This window comes from Setaria italica, chromosome IX (assembly GCF_000263155.2).
Source record: "Setaria italica strain Yugu1 chromosome IX, Setaria_italica_v2.0, whole genome shotgun sequence".
NCBI lineage: Eukaryota > Viridiplantae > Streptophyta > Magnoliopsida > Poales > Poaceae > Setaria > Setaria italica.
Window position 1 is genome coordinate 57,621,545 of NC_028458.1, and position 12,486 is coordinate 57,634,030.

Consider the following 12,486-nt stretch of genomic DNA (forward strand, 5'->3'; position numbering starts at 1 on the left):
TTAGTTTTGTATTAGCTCATGTTTAATCTTCCTAATTAGCATTCGAACATCCGATATGACCCTGCTAAAGTTTAACACTTCGTATCAAACAACCTCTTAGTAGCACCCTTTCTTAAGCAACCATACTAAACACCATTATTTTTGCTTTGCGAACTTCCGTCCAACAATCATGTGTAAATAAACAACATGCCTACCAAAGTCGTCGGCCGACTACTATATTATCAGTCTAATGATTAACGAAGTTGATCTTTTCTTCTACCGTCATCAATTAAATTGGCAGTTGACGTTAACTTGCGTGGTAAGAAACGAAGCGTTGCTAACAGTGTCGATTAACTTGGGTGATGGCCTATTAATTACCTTTTCCAATCTCAATTATTGGTTTCTTCTTCGTTCGCCGTTGATCTAGATTAAAGCAAGCGCTACATACGTTGACAGCACCGTCCCCAATTTAGATGTGTCCTTCCCGAATTAACCTTCTTCCTTGTATGCTCATCTCGTTAGCGTTCAGACGAAACCCTAAACGCCTGCATCTATTCCCATCGCGTCTTCGTCTGAACATGTAATCTAAACCTTGTAAGACATTATACTTCTCTCCTTCTTATATGATACGGTAGTGCTCGTGCCATTTTACATTTCAAAAAAAAGAAGAAGATTTCTTCGTTTCCACGCATATCTACGAGCATGAGCAAATTAGGTCGGCGAGGAAAGCAGTGTCAACGGTTGGCAGGCGGCCGCGATCGAGTTCGATCAGTCGCCCGCCGAGCTGCTACCCGCCAGTAATAGGCAGCATTACTGGCGAAGGCCTTTTGACGTGTCACGGACAAGGCCATGTAAGAGTAGTCGGGTCATGGCGGAGACCACAAGCGCGGACGACAGATTCCACGCGGATTGCCGACTAGGACGGCGGCCGGCCATTAGCGATCCGAACCTATCCGTGATGCTAGTGGTAGGAAAGCCTACTCGTGGACACGTGGACAGCATATACGACGAGATCGTACATATCCACATATTCTGCTCCAACCAGCCAACTTTACGACAAAAAAATTGAGCTCGTACGCATGTAGTACAAACATTATTCAGCCATTGTCCCTGCTGTGCCGACAAACTTGCGACTATTGGTTTGGTCGATCGCTGGTCACGCGCATTGTGGATACAACGTTATTGTCCGAGCAGGAGCTTATTAGTGTAAGCAAGCATTGCACGCCGACAGAGACCACCGACCGCCCCGTCCATTGCACCTTGACCCCGGAGGCCTGGACTCGAGATCACATGATCTGATGCGAATCTCACTTGGATACATCATCGCATCTTCCCTCCCACCGCGCGCCGCATGGGCGAAGGTCTCACCGACGCCGAGGCCGGCGGTGACGACCCGATCGAGGATCGGATTCGATGCGTGAACTCGGAGCACCTGCTCCAGTCCACGTTCACTTCACTGCTATTTTTTCGAAAGTAACAACTGTACTGTCCTTGCTGCTATGAGCAAAATCGCACGTTTTGCATGTGCCTTTTTGCTGCTCTCTGGCGCTATCCAGCCGGAGTTTCTACAGTACCGGGTAGGCTAGCTCATGGATCCGGCCGAAAGGTTAAATCGGATATGTATTGCTTATCTTTTAGAGCCCAAGACGCTACCGTCCTCTCTTTTTTAGCTGAAAGATGCTGCCATGTTGGTCAGCCTACTACTCCTGTCGATTAGCGTACGCGTCTGCAATGATCGCGACAGGGGCGCGCAGCGATTCCGCCGCTGCGTTCACTCGATCTAAAGGTTCTTCCTTATCGTCGCCCTGTGTTTGCTTTGTTGGCGAATTCATCAGTATTGCACGCAAATAGCAGTGCCTCTCCAGTACGGTCCAATCCTATTAGGCATCCACTCGTAGGAAAATGACAAAAGCCACTACCTAAACACTGAAAATTGCTTGATCCATATTCAGCAAAAACGACTGTGCTCAAGTTCCATCATTTTCCCCCTGGAATTTGGGCAATGCACAGTTGGTGAGCAACCGCTGACTATGGGATTTTAGTTCAATGTAATGTCGCATTCAGCGGGCCTTATTAAGTTGCCAAGGTTGGTTCTTGGACATGCATGTTTGAACCGAAAGGCAACACATTTGAGTAGTTGACTGCATGAAGCAGGAAATGTATGGCGGCCTGAGCAGTTTGATGTAACTACCACTAGGACGAAGCTTCGTTCGTGCTAACCAACAGGGACACAGTGATTTGAATTCAAACTTTCAGAGCCGCCGTTTTGACGGAAGAAAACTTCTGACGGCTTCCGGAGCAGACGAAAACTCAATGACAGTAAATCGACTTGATGACTTCCGCAAAAAGAAAAGAAGACCTGATGACCAAATTAGACATGGCCTGGCCACATGGATGAATCAACTAGTAAAACTGCTGACCAGCTGGTGCACATACACCTAAGCATTGATAATTTTGATCATCCCGGAGACTTTTGCTTGTTCCTATTTTCAGTTGTCATTTACGATGCGTTTGGTAGAGCCCCAGAGTTGATTGTCTGCTGAATCCAGCAGGAGCTTTGCCAAACAGTTTTTCAGAGAAAAGTGATTCTCTGCTGATTCTGTGAAGTGATTATCTGAAATGAATTAAGAGGTCGGGAGCTGGAAAAAATAGCTTCTCCTGATTCTGTGAAGTGATTCTCCATCCTGATTTCAAGACATATACTACGTAGTTTTCTGTTTATACTAATCCATCAAGACAACTACTCGGTTCTCTGTATGGTTGTTATGGAAGACGTGGTTTTCTGTCTGTGTTTCTGATGTCTCCCACGTTTTTAGTTATCAGATGAAAAGAGGCAGTGCTCCTCTCATTATTCTTAACAAATACTCCTACTTACTCATTAAATGCTGTTATTTTTGGTAATATAGTTTGATTCTTCCCCCAATAGGTATTGAGAAATGGGATGGGGATTGGCCCCGGGTCGTAGTCGGAACAGAGGAATTAATGGGATAGGTGTTTTGAATTGACAGACGATAAATACGAGTGATTTTGTGTGTGCTTGTGAACAGAAACTTTGACAAAGAAAACTATTGATCAATGATAATCTGCGTAAGTAAATAAAAGGTGTGGCAAAGTACGGGCATATATTGCTCATTCCTTTTAGGCTTGGACAACCCCATTGGGAGGAAATGGGAAAAGGACCACAAGGGAGCATATGCGCGCTTGACATTCCTGCGTGCCTCTGACTGTGTCGAGACAGTAGCTTTTGTTGCCCTGCACACCCACACTGCAGGTCACAGCATGGAAACAATGTGCCGTTCAACAGCCGGCGTGGACACCATAACAGGGCTTTCTATTTCAGCACCAGAGCACTGGCAACCGGTCATGCTCAGCTCCAAACGCGGCGAACGCTATGGGGGCCGGCCGGAGCAAGACGACCTGGCCAAACCCTTGCTGGCGTCATCGGGCTGACGTTGGCCGGACCCCAGGAGGTGACGCTGCTTGGTCAGGGGAGAGCACCAAGCCTCCATGCCGCCAGCGTGGCACGACGCTGACAGCCGGGCCGGGGCTCCCCCTCTCGCCCGGTCGTTCAAGGCGCGGCGTGTTGCGTCCATCGATCGCTGAGCCGGTCGTGACGTCTATTTATGTAGCCAGTCTCCGGGGCAAACATGGAGCTCGCACTCGCACTCGCACTCGCGCAGCAGCACAACATCACAATTCACACAGAGCAGCACTCAAGCCGAGCATCAGGGCATGGCGGACCAGCTCATCTCCACGGCCGTGCACGAGGAGCTGCCGGAGAACTACGTCCGGCCGGAGGCGCAGCGCCCGCGCCTCCACGAGGTGGTCTCCGACGCGCAGATCCCCGTCGTGGACCTCGCCGACCCCGACCCCGCCGCGGTCGTCGCCAGCATCGGCGAGGCCTGCACCACCCACGGCTTCTTTCAGGTGCTCAACCATGGGGTGCCCGTGGAGCTGATGGTCGCGATGCTGGCGGTGGCGTACGAGTTCTTCCGGCTGCCGGCGGAGGAGAAGGCCAAGCTCTACTCCGACGACCCGGGCAAGAAGATGCGCCTCTCCACCAGCTTCAACGTGCGCAAGGAGACCGTCCACAACTGGCGCGACTATCTCCGCCTCCACTGCTACCCGCTGGAGCAGTACGTCCCCGACTGGCCGGCCAATCCCCCGTCATTCAGGTAACAATCCGGCGTCAAGCACCCTCACGTTGCTCAGGATCCTCCGTGCTCCAAGACTGACAGAGCAAGAGAGGATTGTTTAATTCACGAATCACAATGGCTATTGATTAGTTATTCTGGAGCTCTGCACCCTCATGTTTCATGCCTTGATCGCTAATTTTCCTAGGGAAACGTACGCGCACTTTTTAAATCCCTAATTAAGCACGTAGCCCAAAGCAAATTATTGGTGCTCATTTATTCTAGTTTTTTTCCTTCCCCTGAATCTGAATATGTTAAAGGTCACTTAGGTTCCCAAACTATAATTTTGCATAATCCTATGTCATTTGACCTTAAGTTTTTGCTAAGTGATTCACCAGAGGTACGTCCAATCTCTCCGGTTTGTGTTGATCCGTCTGCTTAGCGTTGAGAGGACTTGAGCTGTACGCTTAACAAGTTCAAAACTATTAATAAAGTGCAAATTAATAGTTTGAAGTATCGGATTACATCCAAAGCTGAGGTGCTGCTACTCTGTAACCCTTTTTTTCTCCAAGCTTCTGGAATCACTTTTTGCTTCCTTTTTTATTTCCCTCGTGAGACCGATCACTGAACAGATGCTTCAAGAGAAAAATTTGAAAGTTTTTGTTTAAAGCAAATTTGAAAGTGACTAACCACCATGTGTACCTTGGACGGCTCTACCATGTGGTGGACATATGCACATGCACGCCGGTTTTTAAACCGTTCCTAGGACAGACAGAGCTCCTGCTGCCAGAAAAGATAAGCTGAGCCAGCCTCTCCGCAAACAAGGAATGCTAAAATTGTGTAGCAGTGGTCCAAGCTCCCTCCACTTGCCCACTACTCCGACCACTTTGTTTTTTTTTTTTTTGAGGGTCAACGGGGGGGAGATCCCCACCTGATTCCCTGTGTCCTGAGAGTTCCTGAGAGCTGTTCCTTTTTCTGGAGTGTGATCACTACAACGACTAGTGGCACGGTGGAGTGTGACCTCCACCTGAGAGTTCCTGAGAGCTGTTCCTTTTTCTGTTGTTGTTGATATGATGTTGCCCATCCACACATGTACAGGGAGATCGTGAGCGCCTACTGCAGAGAGGTCCGGGCGCTGGGGTTCCGGCTGTACGAGGCGATCTCGGCGAGCCTGGGGCTGGAGGATGACTACGTGAAGAGGACGCTGGGCGAGCAGGAGCAGCACATGGCGGTGAACTTCTACCCGAGGTGCCCGGCGCCGGAGCTCACCTACGGGCTCCCCGCGCACACCGACCCCAACGCCCTCACCATCCTGCTCATGGACCAGCAGGTGGCCGGCCTGCAGGTGCTCAACGACGGCCGCTGGATCGCCGTCAACCCACGGCCCAACGCGCTCGTCATCAACATCGGGGACCAGCTGCAGGTGCGAGCACGACTGGATGGAGGATATGATCTTTTTTTCCTTCTGGCAACCACCTGATTAACTGAATGATGATCGATCTGCACGACGTACGCGCAGGCGCTGAGCAACGGACGGTACAAGAGCGTGTGGCACCGCGCGGTGGTGAACTCCGACAGGCCGAGGATGTCGGTGGCGTCGTTCCTGTGCCCCTGCAACGACGTGCGCATCGGCCCCGCCGCGAAGCTCGTCGGCGAGGGAGCGCCGGCCGTCTACAGGGACTACACCTACGCCGAGTACTACGGCAAGTTCTGGAGCAGGAACCTGGACCAGGAGCACTGCCTCGAGCTCTTCAGAACCTAGCTATCTAGCACCGGGGTCCACATCGATCGATATATACTTGGATCGGAAAGGACTACATACTACTCCTAGGCAGCTACCTAGAACAGTGGTTAGCGTTCGACGTTTCTGTGTCGCCTTTTAGCCATTTTGTGTTCGCCTAGCTAGCTTGAACACTGTGGAGTCGAATGTCAGGGTTCGGCATACAAGGCTCGCACGGCTTTCGTGAGAAAATAGCTCTGGCTCGTATGGAAAATTAGTTTTTCTAGCTAGCTTGTTCTGTGGAAAAATGTTTGGCAAAACGGCTTCTCCTACCTTTTTAGAATGTGTAGAAGATGTTAATTGTCCATTGTGCCCTTGAATATCTATATGAGTTTTATATATTGTCTTTATTAATAATGTGATTTGTGTGGGGAAAAATAATAATATAAAATATAGTCAAGCTAATAATTAGGCGCTCGTCACAAAATAATGTTTTCCTTCTTTTTTATCCTTTCTTTTTTTTTCTTCCTATTTCTTTTTGCTTTTTTCCCTTCTGTTCCACACTTATCCGCTCCTGCCAAGCACCGCTAACCCATCCATCTTTCCTTCGCGGAAAACAAAACACTGCTCTTTCCTACCCAGTAGTCTCGCCATGGCCACGCCGCATGCTTCCCCGCACATGCCCTTGCTCTCGCGCCTCCGTCTCGGATCCCATCGTTCCTCCGCAGGTCCTGCACCTCCCACTCCGCCGCCAGTGTGCCCTCCGCGGCCACGCCGTTGACAGCCTGCCTTGCGCCGCACTGCCGTCGGTACGCCCTGCTTGGCCGCGCCGTCTCGCGGCTGCTCCACCCAGTCCCAGCCCGCACCGACGTGGGTGCGCTACGCGCGGCCGTGCTGTCTCGCCGCCGCTCTGCGCCATGCCACCACCAACTCTGGCAAAGAGAGAAGGTAGGAAGAGTGGCATTTCTGCTGGAATTTCGATCGATTTGAGGAGCAATGTGATAGCACATGGCTGTGGGAAGGGGAGAAGCCGGGACAAGCCAGTTTTTTAGCTCTCGCCTCCCAGTGCAAGCCGCAATGGCTTCTACCGGACTTTTGTGTTGAAGCCGTTTTCATTGCCACTGTTTGGTACAGCTTGAGCATAAGCGGCTCATGAAGCCGGTCCATAAGCTGTGCCAAACGGCTCCTAACACATCTCGCCCGCGGTGCTATCTACCATTTTTCACCCCCGGAAGAGATGCAGGTGTGTTCAGTCAGTCTTCAGTGGGAAGAAATCAAGAAACCCTGTCTGTCTCACTAGTAAAAACTGCTCTCAGAATAAGCACAGGGAGGTGAAAATCTGTCGTTTGTTTGATCATCTTCCTTGTGAATTCTAACTAGAGGCTTAGCCCAATGGGCTCTTACTCTCCTCGGATGGAGGAGAAACAGGCCGGGCCGGTTTGAGCGCGGGCGCACGGCCCAGATATCCAGGCCCCCTGCTGCTCGGCGCGCGTCGTGTGTGGACCAGAAACGAAGCGAAATCCTACTCGGCGCACGGAGTCCGCAAGCTTCGTCGCTACGCTTGCCCCCATCCGGCCATCATCCTCGTCGACGCCACGTCCGCCATGGCCACGGCTGTGCCCGCCGCTTCCCTCCCGCTTCCTTGCCGCGCGTCCTCCTCCTCTCCGGCGGCCGCCGCCCGCCGTCCCAGGTCCCCGTCGCTACGCAAGCGGCATTGCGTCATCACGCCCCTCGCCGCCGCCTGCAGCCCTGCGCCGCCGCCTCAGCTCGACAACGGTTGGTACCCCGCGCTACTTCTCCTGAACAGAGGACTACTTCCGAGCGTCTGTCTTTAGCGACGTTGCTGTGTTGTCTGACCTGACGCAGAGGAGGAAGGCTCCGGGCGGCGGCAGGTGCTTCTGGCGGGTGCTGCCGCGGCCGCCGCGTTTATTTCCCGGCCTAATCCGGCGGCATGTGAGTTGCTCTTCGATTTTACTATCTTCTTTGAATGCTCGTATTCTGCTGCTTTAACCACTTCTACTTTGCTGGTCACTGAGGGACAAGCTTGCTTTGTGAATATGGCTTATTTGGTCAAAACTGCGCCTCTGAGTGCCATTCTGATCTCGTATAGTCGCAGCAGAGGCTAAGAAAGGGTTCCTGCCTGTCGTCGACAAGAAGGCTGGGTACTCTTTCCTCTACCCGTTCGGATGGGAGGTGAGAAACATATTGTACTTGAAGAGAAACACAATCTGGATTAGTTTTAATTGACTGCACAAGATATTCTGTGGTAATGTGAGGTCAATGATTATCCAGGAGGTGGCCGTGCAAGGGCAAGATAAGGTGTACAAAGATGTGATAGAGCCTCTGGAGAGTGTGAGCATCAACTCTATTCCCACTAGCAAGGAGGACATTCGTGACCTTGGTCCTCCGGATAAGGTTTAACTCTTCTCTGTTTCATAAACTGGGTACACTTATCTGGTTATTTAGAGAAAGAGGTCCGTTTTTGATCTTTTAACTCCTGCTGTCCACTGTCCAGGTTGCTGAGGCTTTGATAAAAAAGGTTTTAGCACCTCCGACGCAGAAGACAAAATTAATTGAAGCAAAAGAGGTGTGCCTTTACTAATTTGCGCTGCTTGATCTATTTTTTAAACTTATAAACTATTCCTATTGCCAACCGGTGCATGTCAGAAGGTCAAATCTTTGAGGAATTATAATTTGTGGCATACCTTGATTCTTTGAAAAAACAGGCATACCAGTTGGTTCAGTGCTGATTGCTAAACCTTTTTTGAGTTTCTGATAATGTTGATCAAGTAGGCTGAACAGCTATTCTCTGAAAATAGCATATGTACTACTGAATGGATTGCAAATATCCACCTACAACATGTGTTGAAATTTTTCACCTGGTTTCCACGTTTAATCCGCTGTGCCAAGAGATGAAAGATTAGGCAGTCAGTTACCAACTTGAAAGTACATGTGGTAATACGACAAAGATAATAAATGTATATGCACTACTATAAAGTTGCTAGTACTCCTCCAATTTCTATTAGAGAGAATTGATCATTTGTCAAGCATCCTGTTATTGACATTTTTCATGCTATTCTCTTATTGCAAGATATATTTGGGTACTCTTATGTTGTTAAATTCACAAGATGTGTTTTGTCTTGGCAGAATGATGTTGATGGGAGAGCTTACTACACTTTTGAGTTCACTGCTCAGGCCCCAAATTACACCAGACATGCACTTGGTGCTATTGTAATTGCAAATGGTATTACCATCCATCTGAGATCTTTTATATCATTGAGATGTTTGTTAGTATTTAGTAGGTAGTATTTTGTGCACTTTCCATCAACTTATTTTGTCGGATTTGTGGTTTACCGTACCCTCGATGTTGTACTTGAAAAATATGCAAATGACATCATTGTTTGCTGTTATCAACTATGTCCTGATTGCTGATGGGATGCTGCAGGAAAATTTTACACACTGACTACTGGAGCAAACGAGAGAAGATGGGAAAAGATGAAGGATAGGCTGCATACAGTTGTTGATTCCTTCAAAATTGAAAATAGAATATGAGGAAGGTCTGGGTTCTTGTGCTGATTTTTCTTTGTTGATGTGTTCTCTTTTGGAGCTGCAATGGTGAGATCTAAATAGTAAATGTCGGGAATGTGAATTGCACTGATCAGTTTTTATTTTTGAATGTTTTGTTCTTGAGACACCTGTTTGTACTTGGTATGTATATGTTTTCACTGTCTGTAGTGTGATCCTTGGAATAACGAGATCCAGACAGTTGTGTAAATGTATCGAAAATAAGCAATGGAAAGGCTTCATCCATGGGAGATTATGTTTGTGCTTAATCCCTCATGTTCAAAGCCAAATTTCAGTGTGTGCAAATATCTGAATGTTGAATTTCCCTTGCATTTTACTGTAACTTGTGTGGATTATTCCGGGGTTGCCATCAGTAGAACGCAGTCTGCAATTCCCCCGTTCCGTGGGTATGGACTCTCAAGCTTTTGCATTGCCTTCGTCCCACTTTTATTTCAGCAAGGCGAGAGAAAATCATACTGGCTCTTTTCTGGTAGCAAAATTGGACAAGAGAAAACTCTCTCCCGAACATTAGTGCCATTTCCAGCTTGTGCACCAATCTTCTGACTTCTGAGGAGGAGATGGGAAGCATCCCACATCCAGTTCTCGAGTACGTGTTCCAAACAAGGTAGCAATCTCGAACTCGTCTCGAGAAGGCGCTTTCCTTGTGAGAAGCCGTAATGACTGGACGCAGAACCAGCTCCGCTAAAAGTGGATTGGATAGGAGGCAGAGAGCAGAGCGAAGAACACTGCGGCACTGCTCCTTCCCGGCGCTGCTTATCTCCCGCTCCCCCCTCCAGCGCGTCGCCAACTCGCCATGAACACAGCCATGGCCACCACTTCCTTATCTCTCCAAGGCCGTCCTTCGCAGGCCCCGGCCAAGAAGCTGTCCTCCCCGTTCCTCGGCGCCCCGGCCTCCTTCCTCCGGCCACTGGCGCCGGCGTCCAGCGCCGCCCCCTCGCGGCGGACCCTCGCCGTCAGGGCCATGGCGCCGCCGAAGCCGGGAGGCAAGCCCAAGAAAGGTCTGTGCCCTTCGTTTTCTTCGCCATTCCTGAAACATCAGAGAGGACCCATGTTTTGTTGCGCCTAAACCGTTGTGCTTCGATTCTCCTGAATGCAGTGGTGGGCATGATAAAGCTGGCCCTGGAGGCCGGCAAGGCGACGCCGGCGCCGCCCGTTGGACCGGCGCTTGGTGCTAAGGGTGTGAACATCATGGCGTTCTGCAAGGAGTACAATGCCAAGACGGCCGAGAAGGCTGGTTACATCATCCCCGTCGAGATCACCGTCTTCGATGTGAGCTGAATACCTTCCATCCTACTATGTGGTTGTCTGAAGTCTGAACATCGATTGTTAATGTTGGATAGTTTCCTTAATGCTTTGCCTTTGCTTTGCTTTTGCAGGATAAGAGCTTTACATTCATCTTGAAGACACCGCCGGCCTCAGTCCTGCTCCTCAAGGCTGCAGGTGCACACCCTGTACATTAGCATCAATCTGTTCATAGTTATACATTCATCAAATTGCGCAAATTACTAAAGAAATTGGACATTTAGGAAGAGGATTGTGCTTGATTGGTAATTTTTTCCGTGCGTCTTTGGGCACGGGTTTGATGAAATGGTATTTATGGTTTGTGCAAGGTCAACATATTGGATTAATAATTCAGCATGCAACTTTTTCGAACTAAGTTTATACCGTCTACATGTTCTTTTTCACACAGACATGGTGATAAAATACTGAATGCACTTGCAACTGAATCAAGTTCAGAGTTAGTCAGCTGTTGCACAATGAGTCAGTAGTAGGTGATGGTAACAATAAGCCTCCCATTCTCCACAAACCAAGATATAATCAGATGAGCAGCGTTTTCCAGTACACACGATCATATATTTGTAATGTGACTGTGTTTCAAGTCGAGACCTCTATTTCCCTTATCTCGTGAATTATCTCATGAACTTATTTTCAAGTTTGTAAATTTGGATATCCACCATAGATGTATAAGTTGCATGGACTTATAAAAAATGTTTTTCCTTTTCCTTTTGGCATGTTAAAGTATACCCATGAACTACAAAATACAACAATGAACAAATTAGTGCCTCTAAAATGCATACCCTTTCTAACATAAGAACCTTTTGACTGACAACCAGCTATCTTTCCCTGCGCTTATGTTGATGCATATGCTCTGTCTTCATTTAAGCAAGCAAATGGTTCCTTACCTCATTTTCTCAATCTTGATTCTTAGGCATCGAAAAAGGATCAAAAGAGCCACAGCGAGAAAAGGTTGGAAAAGTAACAGCAGATCAAGTCCGTACGATAGCTCAAGAGAAGTTGCCGGACTTGAACTGCAAGAGCATCGAGTCTGCTATGAGGATCATCGCTGGCACGGCTGCTAACATGGGCATTGATGTTGATCCTCCAATCCTTCAGAAGAAGGAAAAGGTCATCTTGTAGTCTTGCTGGCACCCGCAGATCATATTACCAATGGCCTTCTGTAGATTATGCCCTCCTTTTTGTTCCTCAATTCGCTGTGCCAACTTGAAGTTTTCCTCTGGTGTGAGTAACCTTGTTAACCAATCCAGTCATTTGGTGTAGATGTTCAACATTTTTTTGCCAAATCCTTCTATATACAACATCTGAAAGGGGTATTCCAAGCCTTTGTGCACCAACGTTTTTTGAGCCAGTCCAAGCCTTTGTGCATACTGCATACCAACGTTTACCATTTATACTGTTTCGAGTATATATTCAAATCTGAATCTCCCTTTTTATTTTCTTATTTTATTCTAAACTACTCCCTGGGTTTCCAAATTGTAAGGGTATACGTGGTGAAACAGAGGCCGTCCCAAAATAAGTGCTTAGGCCAGCCCCAACCCACAGTGTATCCATAAGTAGTGTCAATCTTGCCAAATCATCAAGACATCAATCTCTAGAAACTACATCAGCTCTAGATGTTCAACTTTTTTTTTATTTTGTGAAATCCTTCTACATACAACATCTGAAAGGGGTATAAATAATTTTCATCACTTCCTCCCATACATGAATAAATGGTCTACATGGTGACACACGTCAGGTATATATACCTTTACTTAGTAATTCTATATCAAT

General features: G+C 48.2%; 3 protein-coding genes across 3 annotated transcripts; all 3 read left to right on the forward strand.

Moving 5' to 3' along the window:
• Positions 1-3,618: 3,618 nt before the first annotated feature.
• LOC101778265 (flavanone 3-dioxygenase 2) lies at positions 3,619-6,249 on the forward strand. The gene is made up of 3 exons (XM_004985864.4): positions 3,619-4,154; positions 5,211-5,535; positions 5,632-6,249. Exons 1-3 carry the CDS (start codon positions 3,712-3,714, stop codon positions 5,872-5,874), a joined length of 1,011 nt encoding a protein of 336 aa, XP_004985921.1. The 5' UTR covers positions 3,619-3,711; the 3' UTR covers positions 5,875-6,249.
• Positions 6,250-7,337: 1,088 nt separating this feature from the next.
• Positions 7,338-9,702, forward strand: LOC101779739 (psbP-like protein 1, chloroplastic). Its single transcript, XM_004985867.4, has 7 exons — positions 7,338-7,608; positions 7,699-7,785; positions 7,943-8,025; positions 8,125-8,247; positions 8,348-8,419; positions 8,980-9,076; positions 9,278-9,702. Exons 1-7 carry the CDS (start codon positions 7,437-7,439, stop codon positions 9,382-9,384), a joined length of 741 nt encoding a protein of 246 aa, XP_004985924.1. The 5' UTR covers positions 7,338-7,436; the 3' UTR covers positions 9,385-9,702.
• Positions 9,703-10,116: 414 nt separating this feature from the next.
• LOC101780142 (50S ribosomal protein L11) lies at positions 10,117-12,064 on the forward strand. The gene is made up of 4 exons (XM_004985868.3): positions 10,117-10,415; positions 10,514-10,686; positions 10,794-10,857; positions 11,627-12,064. The coding sequence occupies exons 1-4, from the start codon at positions 10,211-10,213 to the stop codon at positions 11,833-11,835; spliced, it is 651 nt and encodes a 216-aa protein (XP_004985925.1). The 5' UTR covers positions 10,117-10,210; the 3' UTR covers positions 11,836-12,064.
• Positions 12,065-12,486: the final 422 nt, after the last annotated feature.

Coding starts and splice junctions, on each gene's coding strand:
- LOC101780142 (XM_004985868.3), top strand. CDS start 10,211: ATGAACACAGCCATGGCCACCACTTCCTTATCTCTCCAAGGCCGTCCT. Junction 10,416..10,513: donor GGGAGGCAAGCCCAAGAAAG/GTCTGTGCCCTT, acceptor TCCTGAATGCAG/TGGTGGGCATGATAAAGCTG. Junction 10,858..11,626: donor CCTGCTCCTCAAGGCTGCAG/GTGCACACCCTG, acceptor CTTGATTCTTAG/GCATCGAAAAAGGATCAAAA.
- LOC101779739 (XM_004985867.4), top strand. CDS start 7,437: ATGGCCACGGCTGTGCCCGCCGCTTCCCTCCCGCTTCCTTGCCGCGCG. Junction 7,609..7,698: donor GCCGCCTCAGCTCGACAACG/GTTGGTACCCCG, acceptor GACCTGACGCAG/AGGAGGAAGGCTCCGGGCGG. Junction 8,248..8,347: donor ACCTTGGTCCTCCGGATAAG/GTTTAACTCTTC, acceptor TCCACTGTCCAG/GTTGCTGAGGCTTTGATAAA.
- LOC101778265 (XM_004985864.4), top strand. CDS start 3,712: ATGGCGGACCAGCTCATCTCCACGGCCGTGCACGAGGAGCTGCCGGAG. Junction 4,155..5,210: donor GCCAATCCCCCGTCATTCAG/GTAACAATCCGG, acceptor ACACATGTACAG/GGAGATCGTGAGCGCCTACT. Junction 5,536..5,631: donor ACATCGGGGACCAGCTGCAG/GTGCGAGCACGA, acceptor ACGTACGCGCAG/GCGCTGAGCAACGGACGGTA.